Source organism: Leiobunum rupestre, chromosome 8 (genome assembly GCF_980474605.1).
Source record: "Leiobunum rupestre chromosome 8, qqLeiRupe1.1.hap1, whole genome shotgun sequence".
Taxonomy (NCBI): domain Eukaryota; kingdom Metazoa; phylum Arthropoda; class Arachnida; order Opiliones; family Sclerosomatidae; genus Leiobunum; species Leiobunum rupestre.
The window spans coordinates 25096226-25113310 of NC_143391.1; the positions used below are offsets into that span (position 1 = coordinate 25096226).

General features: G+C 37.2%; 1 protein-coding gene across 2 annotated transcripts; it reads left to right on the forward strand.

The window, feature by feature from the left end:
* Nucleotides 1–49: 49 nt before the first annotated feature.
* Cbl (E3 ubiquitin-protein ligase CBL) lies at nt 50–16008 on the forward strand. Of its 2 annotated transcripts, XM_090157061.1 has the most exons (10): nt 51–872; nt 6287–6703; nt 11950–12169; nt 12234–12398; nt 14101–14175; nt 14243–14385; nt 14451–14536; nt 14597–15028; nt 15096–15225; nt 15287–16003. In XM_090157061.1, exons 1-10 carry the CDS (start codon nt 322–324, stop codon nt 15498–15500), a joined length of 2433 nt encoding a protein of 810 aa, XP_090013187.1. In that variant the 5' UTR covers nt 51–321; the 3' UTR covers nt 15501–16003. The 2 variants fall into 2 exon arrangements, with proteins under 2 accessions (XP_090013188.1, XP_090013187.1); XM_090157062.1 differs by lacking the exon at nt 6287–6703 and having other exon boundaries at nt 50–872; nt 15287–16008.
* The last annotated feature ends 1077 nt before the right edge of the window (nt 16009–17085 follow it).

Consider the following 17085-nt stretch of genomic DNA (forward strand, 5'->3'; position numbering starts at 1 on the left):
CGAAATAAAAAAAATGACGCTCATTTATTGGTCACTTTAGAGGCATAGAATTAATTTAGGCCTATTTTTTATATACGATGGTCACGATTTCGATGGCTCCACTACGCGTTCGCGGGTCGCAGTTTCTAAAATGATTGAAAGTAGCTATAAAGTTGTTCGCGTTTGGATTTTTACGAAGCCGAGGAAAAGTAAATGAAGTTCGTACGGATTTGTTTCGAATTAGTAGTAGTGTTACGTTTAATATTGGAATCAAGATGAGCCGGTGCGCTTCCTGTCACAACCCACTGCTTAGCGTTAGGCCTAGCAGACAGGAAGGGCAAGATGGCGGTGAGTAATTCTAGATCGAAGAACATACAGACTATGAACTTTACATCTTTTATAAGTCGTATTCAAGGGGCATTTTCTGATGCCATGGCGCCCCCAAAATTTGTCATCGATAAACGAACAATCGAAAAAACTTGGAAACTCATGGATAAAGTCGTGAAACTGTGTCAACATCCGAAAATGAACCTAAAGAATAGTCCCCCCTTTATATTAGACATCTTACCGGACACTTACCAACATTTGAGGCTAATCTATGCAAAACACGAGGATAAAATGTACATTTTGAATGAGAACGAATACTTCAGAGTGTTTATTGAAAACTTGAACCGAAAATGTAAACAAGCAATCAAGCTCTTCAAAGAAGGCAAAGAAAAAATGTTTGACGAATCCAGTCACTATCGTCGGAACCTTACAAAACTGAGCTTGGTTTTTAGTCATATGCTATCTGAACTTAAAGCGATCTACCAAAATGGGAATTTCGCGGGTGATACTTTTAGGATTACAAAAAGCGACGCTGCAGATTTTTGGAAGAATGCCTTTGGAGACAGGTAGGCCAAGGCTCTTTTCAATCCATTCTTAAAAGTCAAGCCTCATCTCTTAAAGTGAGAGTAGTGGTAGCCAAAATACAGACTTCTCAATGGAAGGAAAAAAAGCGTTGATCTTGTTTTTCTTTCCATTCCATAACATTGTTAATTTTAGTGAGAATCTCAACTTTTTTGGTTAATCATTGAATCTCTTAGCTACTTGGTTTTATTCTTTTATAATGGTCTTGCACATTTAACCATGTAATCTATAATGCATAAGTTTGTCAAATGATGTCACTAGCTTATGCTTGGTTGAAACTTTTAAACATATAAACTGAAAAATTGTGCAATTAATTTATCCATATCCCTGAAATTAGTTATCAGTTTTATCAGCATTAACCAAACAGTTATTTGAAATGATTTGAGATAGATTAGAAATAACCCTAGATCAATAATAATTACAATATCACCCTTAGTAAGCTTACTATTATACAGCGATAAGAATTCCTGGGAGGTATACTTAAGAGGGGAAACTGAATTTCGATATGGAACAGGAATTGTTGAAGGTCTCTTAGAAGTAACCAATGTAATCCTTCTAAATCTTTATCTCAAAGAGTGCCTATTCTTACGTTAGTTCTTTTTTATTATAATTTTAATGGTTACGATCCACCCCGTTGAGATATAAACTCCCCCCCCCCCCTCCAATTTTTTGCACGTCCACGATTCATCGTCTGTCCGAAAATAAGAAAAGTTTTTGTTTCTCATTTTCCTTCGTCCCGGGTACGTTAGGTATCGCAGCCTTATCAAGCTAGGTCATGATACAGAAAACCCGTTTTGTTTAAAACATAATAATAAAAGTCCTCCGTAAAAATCGTGTTGGTAGGACTGACGACCGCGTAACGAGAAGTTCGAGCTTGATGAATAATATAAAGAGCGCCCTTAATAGTATTTCTACGCGGAAGATTGTCGTCGAAGTACTAAAAGCGTTTTTTTCCAAGAAACGGGTAAATCAAACGCTTTGTGGATGGAGTAGATGAAAAGCCCCGAATATTTTTAATATAGAAAAGCCAAAAATGAACCCCCGTGGCCCTGATTTTGCTTCTTTTCCCGGTACGTTTCTATTTCCGTGAAAAAAGGCGTATATCCCAACGTGGAATTCTCAAAATGGATATGTTTAATTATCAGCCGGTAATGTTATTCTGTTATTCAGCGTCGAAGTCCGTGAGGGGGAGGAGATGTTGATGACGCATTAACGGATTAATACGAACGTAAAGGCGTTGCAGGGGCGGGGGAAATCCATTAGGGTATTTTTTGAAATATTTACCTCCCCCCTCCCCCGTGAGTAAATATGGATGCCTATCCTCAAACGTGGTACTCTCTCCTTGGAATCGGGTGATATTCGCTCAGATTGACCAATCCGTAAGGATTCGGATGTGGCAATACTATTCCCAAAATGCCCAAAGCGATCGAGTCGACGATCAGCTGAGAATTTGATCTCGCTGGATGAGAGAGCCGTTGAAATTCATAATTCGGCTATTATTAACTGTCAGCTTACTCCGGAGTTAAATTTAGAATATAGTGGAGGGCCGAATATAGCGGGAGGTAGATTAGGATACGGGAGAGGGAGACTATGAACGGAATAATTTTCTCTTGAATGAATGGATCAATGAATGGTGGGCGTTCGCTTCTAAGGCCGCGCTCGCCAGCGATTGACTTTTTTTTAAATTATTTTAACGAGAGTAGGCTGCCATCCCCCGTTCGTAAGTCGGTTTTTAGGCCTATCGCTTTCGTCGCTAATTCGCCATACTACGCTACTCTCTATCAATGTCGCTAGAAGTCGAGCTTGGAAAAAATAGTCGATCTCTCTGTAGGGACGACTGAATGAATTTATACTTTTCATTCAGTGGAGAAGCTGAAGAGCGGGGATCGGGGTTTTTTGGGAAAACGAGCGATCTTCTCCGTCCGCGTCGCTCTATCCGCCCGAGCTTGAGCCGTTGCCAACGTACGATAGCGTTCAAAATACGTACGAGTATATGGAAACACTCCCTCTTTCTCGTTCGCTTTTTTTACATTATTTTTCCCCCGAGTTTTTTATATAGAATCTCCGGAATTCTAATAAAAGCTCTTAGCGACAAAGAGGGCGTTTGTAAAGGCGTACCTTTATTTCGAGCGGCGCTCTATAAATTGCTACGTATTTTACGCTATATACGGTTCATCTTATTAGTTTTAGAGCTTAGCTTGAGTTTCGTCGTACGTAGAATTTTTATTAACGTTTAAAGACGGATTTAAAACTCTCGGGGAATTTCGCAAATGTTAGTAAAATAGTATAAACTTTGGGTACGAAATTAGTCCTTTACGTCCTAATCCTTTAATCTCCGCGATTCGCGGTTACTACTTGATAATTCTCTCGTCCCTCTCGCGTGCCGATTTATTTTTGGCCCATTCTATTAAGAGGGAGAAAATGAAAGGTTGACGCTCGTTTCCGCCGACGAAAATTCGAAGGATCTTTTTATCTTCCTCGCTAACCTATACATAGCCCGAGTGGCCCTCTTCAAGGCCCCGCTTCGTTTGTACCGTTATTTCAACGCGGCCACTCTTCGACCCCAACTTCCGCCTTCATTTCCACGTTTTTACGAGCGCGGCGCGAAGGAACGAAAATAGAACGGGTATCCGCGCGTACGCCTGGACGGTTTGTTTCACCGGACCACACCTTTCGATCCGCGTCGTCAAATTGGCTGCTTTCTCCGAGCGCTTTCTTTACTTAAGAGCTCTCTTTTTTTACGAGAGTTAATTGGAGGCTCGAATTCTCCATTCGTGAGTAATATTCGAGCACGTGCTCCCTTCTAATGAGCGTTTTCCTTATTATTTTCGACTCGCTCCGAAAGACGTAAAAGTCCCCGACGAAATGTCCGATTTCACGCCTATTCCTCGCGGCTGATGATAGGACGCGATTAAGCCTCCTATTTGGAGGAAAATGGACCCGTTACCCGATAGTTTCGACACAGATGTGGGGGCTGACTTTCCCTTTCCGGCCGCCTTTGTTTTAAACCCGGCGACACCCCCGCTAAACTTCCCGATTGTTGCGAGTCGTACAATAATCGAGGTGTACTTCGTAATCTTTTAATGGGCCCGAGAGCTCTCGCGAATTAGTTAAAGAAAACCCAATTTTTTTATTTTGGTAATCTACAACCCTTCCTCTTTGCCCCCCGTGTTCATTCTATTTCGGCTCCCCCCCCCCCCCTTCCTCGGAGGTACTATTCTAAATTACTACGTATTTTATCACGAGGAAATTTAATTACCCGTCCCGGGGGAGAGGGGGACATTTTCTTTGGAGAAATGAGGCCGATTCCTTTCGCTCTTTCTGGATTGATGCCTCTAAATTAGTTCTTGTTTTTCGTCGTTCTTAAAAATTGTGACATCGCGCAATTTCTCTCCTCCCCCTTTTTTTTTCTATTTCAAAATAGCGAGACGGAAAGATTACGCGTGTAGGAAGGGGGGGATAGCGGAGAAAGCCCACGGGAGGGGGCGGGTACGAGGAAGATTTTTACGAAATTAAATTCTTGAAATTATTTACGTCTGACGGCTGTATACAAAGATAAGAAATGTTGTATTTTTCATTACGTCTGTTTCTTCCTTTTTTGGCGCGACATGGCAATTTTCCCCCGCACCAGTTCCTCTTTTGCGAGATTTCTCGGTTTTGTTTCGAAGAATCGGCAGGGTTGGCAAAAAATCGGATTTTTTCGGAAAAAATAAAAAAATCCGATTTATACGAAATAACTATCGGATTATTTGGATAAATATCGGATTTTTTTGATAATTATGAATATTTGGAATTTAAGTTGTAAAATTTAACGATGATTCCTATGAATTATTATGAACAAATCAACATTGCCTTTTCAAGTTTCAAAACAATTTCAAATTTTAAAGTTTAAAATTTTATCAAATTCATTTTGGATAGTTGTAAACGGTACATAAATGTCATAAATACTTAATACTGCTGTATATTGCTTTCAAAATTATTAAATTAAACTTAAAAAACTGTTTTCAGAGATTTAAATTTAATTCGATAATTATCATGATTTTTTCATCGGATAAATATCGATAATTATCATTGATAATTATCATTGATAATTATCGACCAACACTGAGAATCGGTATATCGGGAGGCGTTTGACGCACGCGGGGTACCCCCTCGCGACTAGCAATAATTGAGTAAAATCGGACGCCGTCTGACCTTTACTATATCTCAACTTGACCGAAGACCTAAACGGAACTTAGCGTCATTAGGATGTTATTAAAACACTCGATTGCTGATAATACTGATAATAATCCGCGACTCCGTGCCCTTTCGGATTTAAATTGAATTAACGGCGAAGGAAGGGGTGGCCTCTCGATTAGATCTTTGAACTTTTGACACGATCCGCGTAACGCTATAAGCTTCGGGGAAAGTACAGTTAGAAGAGTTCGTATTTGAAATAGCCCCTGGATTTTCTATTTCACGCGTGGGGAGCGTATGGCACCCGGCAACGGAAGCTCTTTAACATCCCGTTTCCGGTTTACCCCCCTCTTCCAGCGACTTTTCCCATTATTGGTGCGTTTTTTAGCCCGACTTTGTCAGACGAATAGAGCTATTTCGGGCAAACGCCGTTAGCGGCAAACCCTATAAATCCCCCCCTCCCCTTTTTGGTCACGATGTAAACATACTGGATGTTTCCCTAACGCCGAAGCTAACGTTTTCGATCTATCGTCCAGAATAAATCCGTTTTATCGATATAGGAAATACGCCTCCACCTTTGTTTACCTTTCAGAGCGGTAGCGGCGTTTCATATAACCCGCTCGCCTCTATATAAAGGGGCACTCATGCTAGGTAAATAAAATACTTCCAGTTTCTTTTCAATTTCCGAATTATTGCGTCAACGACGACAGCTCACACAGTTGAATGCCGGAAATTAGTTTTTCCATTGAAGATAAATTCTAGGCGCGTGTAATGTATATAGAGAAAAAAAATCCCGTTTCACTTTTTTTTTTCACTTTATCATATTTTTTATCTACAGGAAACACGTGAGGGAAAAAGGCAATGTCAATATTATTATGATCATAATACGAAAGCTATTTTATCGTTATGAAATATCACTATGCATTTTTTATATTCCATAGCTCTTTTATTACGCCGGAATTAGAAATGAACCGTATCAATTTCTCTAAATTATTGCTCCTTTTCCGCTTAATCATTATTTTCTGTTTCGGCAGAATATTCGACGATATCGCTTGTGTAGAGTTCTTAAAATTTTGAAGAAATTAAATTCGAAATAAAATTGCACGTTTTCCTTTTATTTTTACCGAAACTTTTTATTCTAAATTCTTTACTAGCGTATTTGATTAAGCTTACGAATTAGAATATAAAGTTGGTTATAATCGAGTTTTAAATGTTTGTACAGAACAATCGTTCAGTGGAAAATCTTCAGGCAAACGTTACATCAAGTTCACGCCATCAGTTCTGGTCTGGAAGCGATGGCTTTAAAATCAACGATAGACTTGACCTGCAACGATTACATATCCAACTTTGAGTTCGACGTCTTCACCCGGTTGTTTCAACCTTGGGCAACTTTGCTGAGGAATTGGCAGATATTGGCAGTTACGCACCCCGGTTACGTCGCTTTCCTTACTTACGACGAAGTCAAAGCTCGCCTGCAGAAATACATTAATAAGCCCGGTAGCTACGTATTTCGATTGAGCTGCACGCGCTTAGGACAATGGGCCATCGGTTACGTCACGGCCGACGGAACCATCCTACAAACTATTCCGCAAAATAAGTCACTCTGTCAAGCTTTGCTCGACGGCTACAGAGAAGGATTGTAAGTTGAAACCAATCATTTCACGACGTGGAGTAAACGAGTTAGACACCGTGTTTCGCTTTTGTTGACCTTGACGCTAGAACCGTTGGATGACGGGGAAATTCGAATTCATAAGGATAGGAAACTCTATGTACAGATCGGTATTCACCTTCATATACTGCTGATTTTACAAAACTTACTACGTTAGTGCGGGGCGAAATTCGTCTAAAACTATTACCACGAATATATTTAACAATGAATATACAACTGTATAAGATGGCCCCAGTACGATGTCTCTTTGAAAAGGGCGGTAGTTTATGAGCCGAGTAACGCGATTTCGAGGGGTCGGACATTTACCTGTTTTGTGTACGGGATTTTGGATTTTTTTAAAAATTCAGGATTTTTTATTGTGGATTTGTCATACAAAGTCTATGGGAGCAAAATTCTTGGATTTTGGATTTGTGGATTTTTTTCCAAATTTTGTACGGGATTTGGCCAAATGTCCGACCCCTCGCGCGATTTACATGTTTCTAAGCTCCAATCAGGAGAGACTAGGAAATTGTGTTTCTTAAGTCCACGATAGGTCATAGCAGACGGTATTATTTGTTCAGGAATTAGCTTCGATAGGCTATAATCATGTGTCGGGATTTAGGAAGTTTTTAAAAAATGTCGTATTGAAACATGTCAGAAGTCGCGGTAAGTGATATACAATTGCTAAAAGCAATTTTAACAACCGCGTGTGGCGTTTTCTATAATCTAGAAGTAAAAACAGTAGGCTGGTAACCTTAAGCCTTGTCACTGCTTCTTCAAACTCCGAAAGTTTTGGCAGGTTTTTGGTTTGTTCCTTCACTACCTTTCCTTCTACCTTTAAAACCAAAAATTAGGTAAATAATTTGCCAGAAAAATCTTAAGAAAACCAAAATTACTCACCAATTTAAGTCATTATTAACAATTATTTCCCTTGGGTTTTTCCCCCCTATTTCCGGACACGTGACCCTAATTCTAGGTACTACCAGCCGACCTATTGCCGTTGTATATTCATTGTTAAATATATAATAATAATTAGCTAGGCTAATACCCAAGGCACCACCCTAGACCTAAGTCGTCGAGCGACTTTTAAAGCCTTTAATTCAGGTGGCCGGGTTACAATGCGTAGGAGGGTGGTGGCAAGCCCTTCACGCCATGCGAGCCAACAGCTCCCTACACTAACTATTACCGTTAACCTCAACAAGTTTGTATGGAAGGGGAAACCGAAGAGCTCGGGGGGAAACCCCTTAAACCAGTGGGGAGAGAACTTGCAATCTCAACGCGGAAGGAGTTGTTCCGAGTTTTCACCCAGTGCCACAAGCTGGGATCGAACCCGGCTCCTATTGGTGCGAGGCGGAAGTGCTAACCACTACGCCACCCCACCTAATATTCATGCTATTACGGAGTAGGTGGTTTCTTTTCGCCTGTTTTCGGACTAAAAGTGTACTCTTTTTACCCTAAAACGTTTTATTCGCTATTCGCCTGTTCCGGGGATGAGAATGACTCCGGCCCATGAACTATTCGTCAATTTCAGAGTAGTGGGGCTACGCTTTTTACTGTTCCTGAAGTAAGGAGAGTAAACTGATAAAATAGTCTGCTATCCAGAATTTATCTGCCAAAAAGGCCACCGGCAGCCATTTTGGAAAAACGTTTTTACTCCGACTCGAACTATTCGTCACCACAGAATCGGAGTAAAATGACGCCATAGCGTTACTCTTCTTACCCTACTCCGAAATCCCGAAACAAGCGTAAAGAAACCATCTAATGAAGATCATTTATTAATAGTTATTTTTAAAAGTAAAGTTTTCTTGTTTTATGTGGCTCTTACTTTTACAAGTCTACGAGAGCGCGCTAGAGTCGCCAGAAGAATATAGGATTTTCTAGCGCGCGTGCCAATCGCTCGTGCGAAGAATATTCTAATAAAGCTGTGTCTTGTGACGTAAGAGCAACATTTTAACAAGTTGGGCAAGACCACTTTTTTATTTTATAAAATCAACTATTAGTACTTATTCCTACCAAGAATGTATTTATTTATACTCAAGGAGAATTAATATGTCGAGATTATTTTTAGCGTTTCTCCAATTCCACCCGTTGGGGCCCCCGGTATGCTCCTCCGCTTTAATAAAATCAAATAATACTGCAATCTCATTGGTTCTTAAAAATTACGTTTTTCGACGCGATTAACGCTGCTGCGAGGACGCAAAAAATAAGATTACGCGAAGGTACATTCCACCCGAATTAATGGCTTGATGACTTAGGCATAAGGTGGCGCCTAGGGTGATTAGCCTAGATAATTGTTGTAGTTGTTATTACTTCTCTCCGAAGAGATATATTATAAGCCTCTGGTATCATGGAATTTTCGTCAACGACGCTAGTGAGTAGTGACACCGTTGTCCAAGGTCTGGTACTACAAATTAGATTCGAACAACGTGGATGACTTGTGGGAATAAGAATGTCGTGGGTTCGCGACATAACATAATTTTTTTAATTAGCTTAACCATTTAAACACATTTTAATTATATTTCTGTACATTATAATGTTTTTAAAACGTTACTTTGAGATTTTATCTAATTTAAAACTTGATCCTTTCACAGTAGTAACACCATTAAAAGTAGATTTTTAAATAACCAAATTTTTACGATTTTTCGTCAACAGTCTGAACGTAGAAATATCAAATTATCGAAAGTCTTTAATATTCTTTAAGTTGAATTTTTATTTAAAATTTTTCACATTTATTTATGTGAATTTTATTTAGAGTTACCTATCTTTATAACTAGATTGAGTTTCAGACGTATCCATGGTAACTATACTTTGACTTGGATTAATTTAAATAAAAATTATTGAATTCATTATCTTTACAATTGCATTAAATATTGTTGCAAAGTATACTTTAAGATAAAGAATATAAAAATTCTTTTAGTTAATAATGGAAGTGCCTTAAAAGGGAGCAGGATTCTTCATATTTATGATAGATCAACGAATTTAAAATTTATGCCACCAGGTTTCACAGAAGCAAGCATGCGTAGTAGCCAATGGAGGTATTTTTGAACACTTCATAAAATAAAGGCCTTTTCACACGAGCCAACTTTTCAAATCAAAATGCTGAGTCAGCAAAAATGGATCAGTGATCCATTTTTTACTCGCGTACTTTTTTGGTGGATCAACTCATCGAACTTTTATTCACACGAACCAACTAGTTGACTCAACTCAAGTTGACTCATCTAGTTGGGTCAAAAAGTTGGCTCGTGTGAAAAGGCCTTAAGTCTAGAATTTGCCGGGAGTAGTGGCGTACTCCTGTAATCCCAAGCGTCTGGGAGGCAGAGTTTGTGGATGGCCGTTTGAGAAAGACCACCAATCCCCCAACGGGTGTCCTCACCCCTGTCCCCACGTATCCCCCCCGTTGGCGTGGCCTTTACACATATCTCTCCCTGATTATTCAAATGGACGAGAGGACTGAATTGTCCTACACGTCACAATCGACTAAAAAAAAAGTCTAGAATTTAAGGGAGCTTGAAATATTACATTATCATTGTTATACTTGTTCATTATTATTTGAAAGTTAATCTTAAGTTTTTTCATAATTTATTTAAATTATTTGTAAATAATTCTTACGTTTATTAGTTGCTTATTTATTTCAATTACTTATTTAGTTTCTTTTGTGTTTAAAACATTTAAACTAAAAAAAGTTAATAAAAATACTTGGTACGTCTTAACTCAATTAATTAACATTTATTTTGGAGTTTTATTGGTTTATTTACCTCGGGTAAACGGTAATTTGACTTAAGGCCTTTTCACACGAGCCAACTTTTCAAATCAAAATGCTGAGTCAGCAAAAATGGATCAGTGATCCATTTTTTACTCGCGTACTTTTTTGGTGGATCAACTCATCGAACTTTTATTCACACGAACCAACTAGTTGACTCAACTCAAGTTGACTCATCTAGATGGGTCAAAAAGTTGGCTCGTGTGAAAAGGCCTTTAAAAAACCTTGGCGGGCATTTTTCTAATTGTAACCATTCTCCTAATCCTAATGGGTTTTCTAGATAAATTTTGAATGACCGTGAACTAATGTTTCAAAGTCATCATAAGTTTCAAATTTCGAACTCTCCCACTCAGTTTACAGTGTCACGACAATTTTGATCCATTCGATCTGGTAGTTTTAGATTTATAAGCCCTTAAATGTCATGTCTTGATTAGAATACCACACAAGACTTTATGGTTTTTGGTCTAACATTTCTCGGCTTACCATTGGTCAAATTAGATGGGGTCCATGCTGCTTAGACTTAAAATTAAACGTCGAACACATTTCTATTTGAAACCATTCTTCTAATCCTTACGGTTCTCGTGATAAAATTGGAATGACCTTGAAGACCTGGTTCAAGGTCATGGAAATTTTGATTGTCATTTGTCCCCCTGCACCCTCTATGTAACCTGAAAATTTCAAATTCTTACATAAAACACATTTTGAGTAATTGGCTCTGTATCGTTTTTAGTTAACACCCTGTATAATTATGCCAAATTCTTTGTTAGGTGATAGGATTTTAATAGGTGGATACTTTTTCACTTGTTCTAGAACCGAAGTGTACACCTTTAATGCCAAATTAAACTATTGGCTTGTTCTGGTGGAGATAATTATTCTATATCGTGAACTATCCTTAAGGACCGGGATCAGGGCTACATTTTAACCCTTTTTAGCAGGAGTAAAATGAGTAAACTCATAAATAAGCAGACAATTTTATCTATTAAAATAGCCACAGGCAGCCATTTTGGGAAAACGTATTTACCCGCACTCAGAGAATTCAACGAAAATATCTCTTTTTACCTTACTGAGAATTCTCGGGACAAGTGAAAAATATCCACCTAATATTTAACTAACCTTGAAATGACTGATTCCGATTTAAAGTTAATAAAATGTGGATGGTTTAAAAAATTTGAAGTCATGAGTGGCTGAAAAACCATAATATTCTTATGGTCAAGAACGTATTTAGGAACGCGAAATGTTAATGTCTAAATTGTTCTGTTATCTCCCCTCTTTAAACCAATATTCGAGTGTCTGTAGTTATGTCTAAAGGAAATTGATTCACGTTTGTTTTTTATCCAGCTGACATGCGACTTGCATTTTAGGGAGGAGGGATGAACAAAATACCTTGCGAGAAAAAGAACATGCTTGTTTACTCCATCCACATGATGTACTTTTGGTGTAATTTAAAACTGGGTTTTCAATATGTTATTTCTTCCAGTTATTTGTTTCCTGATGGAAGAAATGTGAATCCCGATCTAAGTTGGGCAGTGCAGGCCACGCCAGAGGACCATATCAAAGTTACTCAAGAACAGTATGAGTTATATTGCGAGATGGGCTCTACATTTCAGCTTTGTAAAATTTGTGCGGAAAATGATAAGGACATTAGGATAGAGCCATGTGGTCATCTATTGTGTACTCCTTGTTTAACTTCTTGGCAGGTAAAAGCATTTTACTAATCCACTAGATATATTTGTTTTACTTATTTTGTATTATTACCTGAAGGACTCTGAAGGCCAAGGCTGTCCTTTCTGCAGAGCGGAAATCAAAGGAACGGAGCAAGTAGTTGTTGACCCATTTGACCCTGCAGGAAGGATGATAAGGAGGGATGAAGTGCATCAGTGCCACTTAGCCAGTTTAGCAGATCTGGATGATGATGATAACTTTGAGGTAAAAATGAACTCTCAATCTCAAGTTTTCTGTAAAACGTTTTTAGGTATAAATTAAAGCTTTAGTTATACAACTACGCATGTTTTTTTATAGACTTCTTATATTATTTGCTTGTTTGCATGTTTAGATTGTTAGAAATTTGTCACAGTACGTTTGGAGACTTACAGTGATCATTAAACTAAATTTGCAACTGTAGAGAATAGGGGAAAATTCTTTGTTTTATTATCAGAATTTGTTAAATAGTTAGACGCTATAAAATCTTAATGAAGAATAAAAAAAATCACTTGATTACTTGCAGGGCGACCGTTTGGCTAAGAAATGATCAACATTTGCTTGATCGCTACACAGTTTTGCACACTCAGTTTAGGATGAAATGCATGCGCATGTTTCACTTGTCGTTAATCTAGCACGAGCCTTTTCCAAGATTCAGTGTGCCGTTTTAGAGAAGCTTTACCCTTCCTCTCCTTTTAATAAAACTTGCTGAAATTTATCAATATGTTTGAAATCTTCACCCACTATAGTTACTTATTTTTTTGCCAATCTTGCTAATTTCCTAAATTTTTTGGCAAGATTATAATTTTTGTTGAAATGTTTTTCTAAGCCCGTTATTTTGTTTTTGCCTGAAATTAATTTAATTTCTTGTAAAATATTTGGCTTTTTTTTTGTAAATATGTGAAAATTTTGTAGACTTTGATAGCTTGTTATTTATTTGAAAAAAAAAGCTCTTGTTTTAAAAGAGTTAAAAGTGCTTGAAATCTGACAAGTTTCTTTCGTTTCATTATTTGGAATCGTAACACAATTTTAATGTAAGTTATTCTCTACATTAATCCATTGGTTTTAGTAAGAAAGAAGACTTTTTAATGAGATACTGCTATGATTCCAATATTAAAATGAAAGAACCGTTTTATATAACAAAATTATCTTAATTTTAATTGGGGGAAAAATTCTTATTTATCATTCATTTTAAATTATTATTTTATTTTGATTCCCCATCTTTTTTTACTAATTTATACTTGTATAAACAACTTAAAACCTCCATTTACAGGTTGAGTTGTTTATATATAGTACTTAAAATGCATATACTAAACTACATCAATGACATTTTTCTAGTATTTAAATACCTCCACATGTGTTGCCCATACATTAGACCGCTACTATTTGTAAATAAGCACGTTTAAGTGTAATTTGTATATTTTTTTAAATATAAAATTTTATACCGCCTCTTCTATATAACGAATGAAACTATGTAAATATATTTAAGCATATTTTATTTACTGCCAGTACACTACTACTATTGTACCTTATAATTTTTTTAATCACTTTTGTTAATCTTAAAGTTTTGTTTTTCCCTTCTGCCTCAGGAACTTAGAAGTTTTTTTCCCAAGAATCATTTATCTATTAACTTATTATTCAATGTCAGCCTTTATGGTTAATTTGCAGTACAAAATATTTTAGTATTGGTCAGTTTTTTTTTAAATTCACTGAATTATTGGTTGCTTCCTGCCTTGCCAATCAGGTTAATAATTTTCGTCTTTGTTGATTAATAAGAATTTTGTAAAGAAAAGAATGAGGGAGAGAGAAATTTATAAATAAATTTTAAATTGTTATTTCCACAAAAAAAAACCAAGTTTTTATATATATATATATATATTACATTGGAAAACTTTCAATTTTTGTCACCACCTTTGACTGTATTTCCCAGGATCCAAGTACATGGACTTCCTGCCTTCAAGCATTGGCACTCTCACCCAGATCAGATACTGGCGATGGAAGCCGGGTAATTAGATAAGAGAGAACCATAGAAATGTCTTAATTTTTAATTATTCATTTTCATCTTTTAATAGTCAAATAGTCGATCACCCATGGTATCCCCCCGAAATTCTCCTCAATCATTAAGAAGACCTCCTAATTGCGTGCCTCCCCCTGTGCCTCCTCGACGAGCCTCTCCTGCAAGTACTCCTGGACATTCCCCAGGAACCTCGCCAAGGTGATTGTTGGGAAAGGGTTATTAAATTTGTATATAATATAAATAATAACAATCTTTTATTCCAGGCATTTGCAGGGGTCTAACTCTTCGGATGAAGTAATTAGTACAACAAAAGTAACTATTACTCCGCAAGAGTCCCCTGAAAACTCTGGTTAGTATATCATCTTTAATCTATGAAGTTTATCCAAGCTATACAATTATTTGATTATAGGTGGAAGTATATCCTATTCAGAAATAAAACACGACACTCCAATGAAGATATCTCCTCCTCAACCTGTGTTAAATTGTAGTTCCGGTACACCATCACTTCCAACTAGTTTAAGCGCTTCCCCCACCAGTTTCGGTACTTGGCCCAGATCAGGGATCACACTGTCTCCCATTCCTTCACTGTCTACTTCTGCTCCGTCAACATCTCTAACTACATCGACTTCAATGATTGTTGGAGGCCCATTAATATGCCCTCATCCTTCACCGAGACCTACGCGAGCCAATCCCAAAATACCAACTCCCCCTATAGGTCCACCTCCGGTTGTTAGCTTGGCTTCTGTGGCAGGGGCAAGTGGAACAACGCAGACAATTCAATACGCAGAATTAGCCGAGATCAAAGAAGAACCTAGTTACGCTAATACAGAAATCAGTAATGGTATGTGATGTTTTTCTTTTTTTACAGAAATTAAGCTTCGTTTTTAATTTGCTTATTTTTTCTTAAGGTCTTTCATTGTCAATTGCGAGGCCAACAGATTTAACAGACATTCCAATCGTTCCTTTTTCCGCATCTACAGCATCATCTTCAACCCATCATAGTCCAACTTCACAAAATTCTTCCAAAAATGACAAAAGGTTGAATTTTCTAATGGCTTTATTTTAAACTCAAAATTTCTCAAACTCTCTGTTATTTTAGGTTGAGAACATTAGTAAAACCTCTAGGCACTAGCGTTTTGGAGAACAAAGAAAATGATAGGGTTAGCTATGAGAATCTTCACATGGATTATATAGCTGAACTAACTACCGAGGGATATACGCAAGAGGCAGTCATTAGAGCTTTGGGAATCGCTCGGAATGATCTACAAATGGCGAGGGACATTCTTCACGAATTTGTAACAAAGCGAAAATAATTTTTAGAGCTTCCCTAGGTAAGAGGCAACCCTGAATATAATACTACACGAAGCCGCTGAAACAAATCTCCGTGTAAGTTATGTGTTTTAGGCAGCTAACGCGTATATTTAAAAGGTGACGTATAAATATATAAACAATTTTTAGAAGGTGCGGGAAACATTTTATTTTTCCGCTTTCGCCTATTATAATAAAATCCATGAAAGAAAAAAAAAACAAATGTACAAAAGCGGGTACTTTCAATCCAAGAGTTGAAACTATTGTGTACTAGTCAGAAAAAAACCACCAAAATATACTCCAGAAAGAAAACAAATGTCAATGATAAATTTCAAGTATTTTATTACTAAAAACCAAAATACATTAATCGGAAAAAAAATTGCTTTGCTTCCGAAGAAAAACTAAAAAAATATTGTCTCACTCCGCGAGATAAGAAGCAGGTACAAATTAAAACTTCACTAATTCACGTCTAAACCATTAAAAAAGTTTAGAAAGAGTAAATAATTTGACTCTTTTTCGAACGTAAATGAGAGTTCTACGGAAAAAGTATACAGTAGAAACTTTTTACGACAACGTTTTTAAAAAAAAGGTTTTTTATAAATTTAAGTTTAGATATTTAAAACGATTTTCCTTCGAAAGGAATGGATTTTGCGAAATGGTTAAGCATTTCAACTTTAGGTAATTTTTTACAGGGGGGGAGGAATTTTTTCCAATATATTTTTTTAAAACTGTTATATTTAGCTTCTACTGTATAATCCTATTAAAATGGGGGTAAAAAAGATTGTTTGATAATGGATGATGGGTGAATTCTCCGAATACTAATAATAATATTAATACGTGTATTTAGGTTTTACATTGCTTTTTATAAAGCATGATTTATTATCCCCAATAGACGAATCCGTCAATATCGCTTACTTAATGGCCGTAGGACCGAATCGAATAAAACATAGATGGCGACTGCTTCTCCACGAGAGAAGACTATCTAAAACCTTTAAGTCCCCCGTTTTGCGACTTCATAAGCCATAAGTCTATAAAAATATTTCCATACGTTTGTCTCTTTGGGAAATATTTTACTTAGAGCTATTTTCGGATTGAAATCATCAACGGAAAAAAAAAGAAAAGATTAACTAGAAAGAAACGCAAACAGAAAACGGAGCTCGCAATAGACTGTTTCAAATAGCTCTGGGTCAGGGGCGTAGGAACCGGGAGGGGCAGGGGGGGCAATGCCCCTCCCTAGAATTATGTTGGGAGGGGCAACTATTGTTATTGCCCCCTCCAACATTTTGGTCAGTTGAAATTTTCAAAAGGCTCAAATTATCATTTTATAAGCATATACAGTTTATAGAACCTCAACTGTGTTTAAATTTCAGTCTTTTCCCGCCAATTTACATAGTAGTAACAAGTACACATGCATTTGGAGAAGCTACACCCCATTAGAAATTCAAAACCATTCTCCAGACCACTTTTCGTTTCTCTTTGCCCCCTCCAACTTCTAGAAAGTTCCTACGCCCCTGCTCTGGGTTAAAATTTTGCATGTGGAGAATAGAAAGTGTCATACTGAAGAATTATTATTTTAGACTTCTGATAAAC

What these genes read in the sequence shown, in the direction of transcription:
- Cbl (XM_090157061.1), top strand. Translation starts at nt 322, where the DNA reads ATGGCGGTGAGTAATTCTAGATCGAAGAACATACAGACTATGAACTTT. An exon ending in AAGAATGCCTTTGGAGACAG is followed by an intron (nt 873 to 6,286) that starts GTAGGCCAAGGC and finishes ATGTTTGTACAG; the next exon opens with AACAATCGTTCAGTGGAAAA. An exon ending in TAATACAGAAATCAGTAATG is followed by an intron (nt 15,029 to 15,095) that starts GTATGTGATGTT and finishes TTTTTTCTTAAG; the next exon opens with GTCTTTCATTGTCAATTGCG.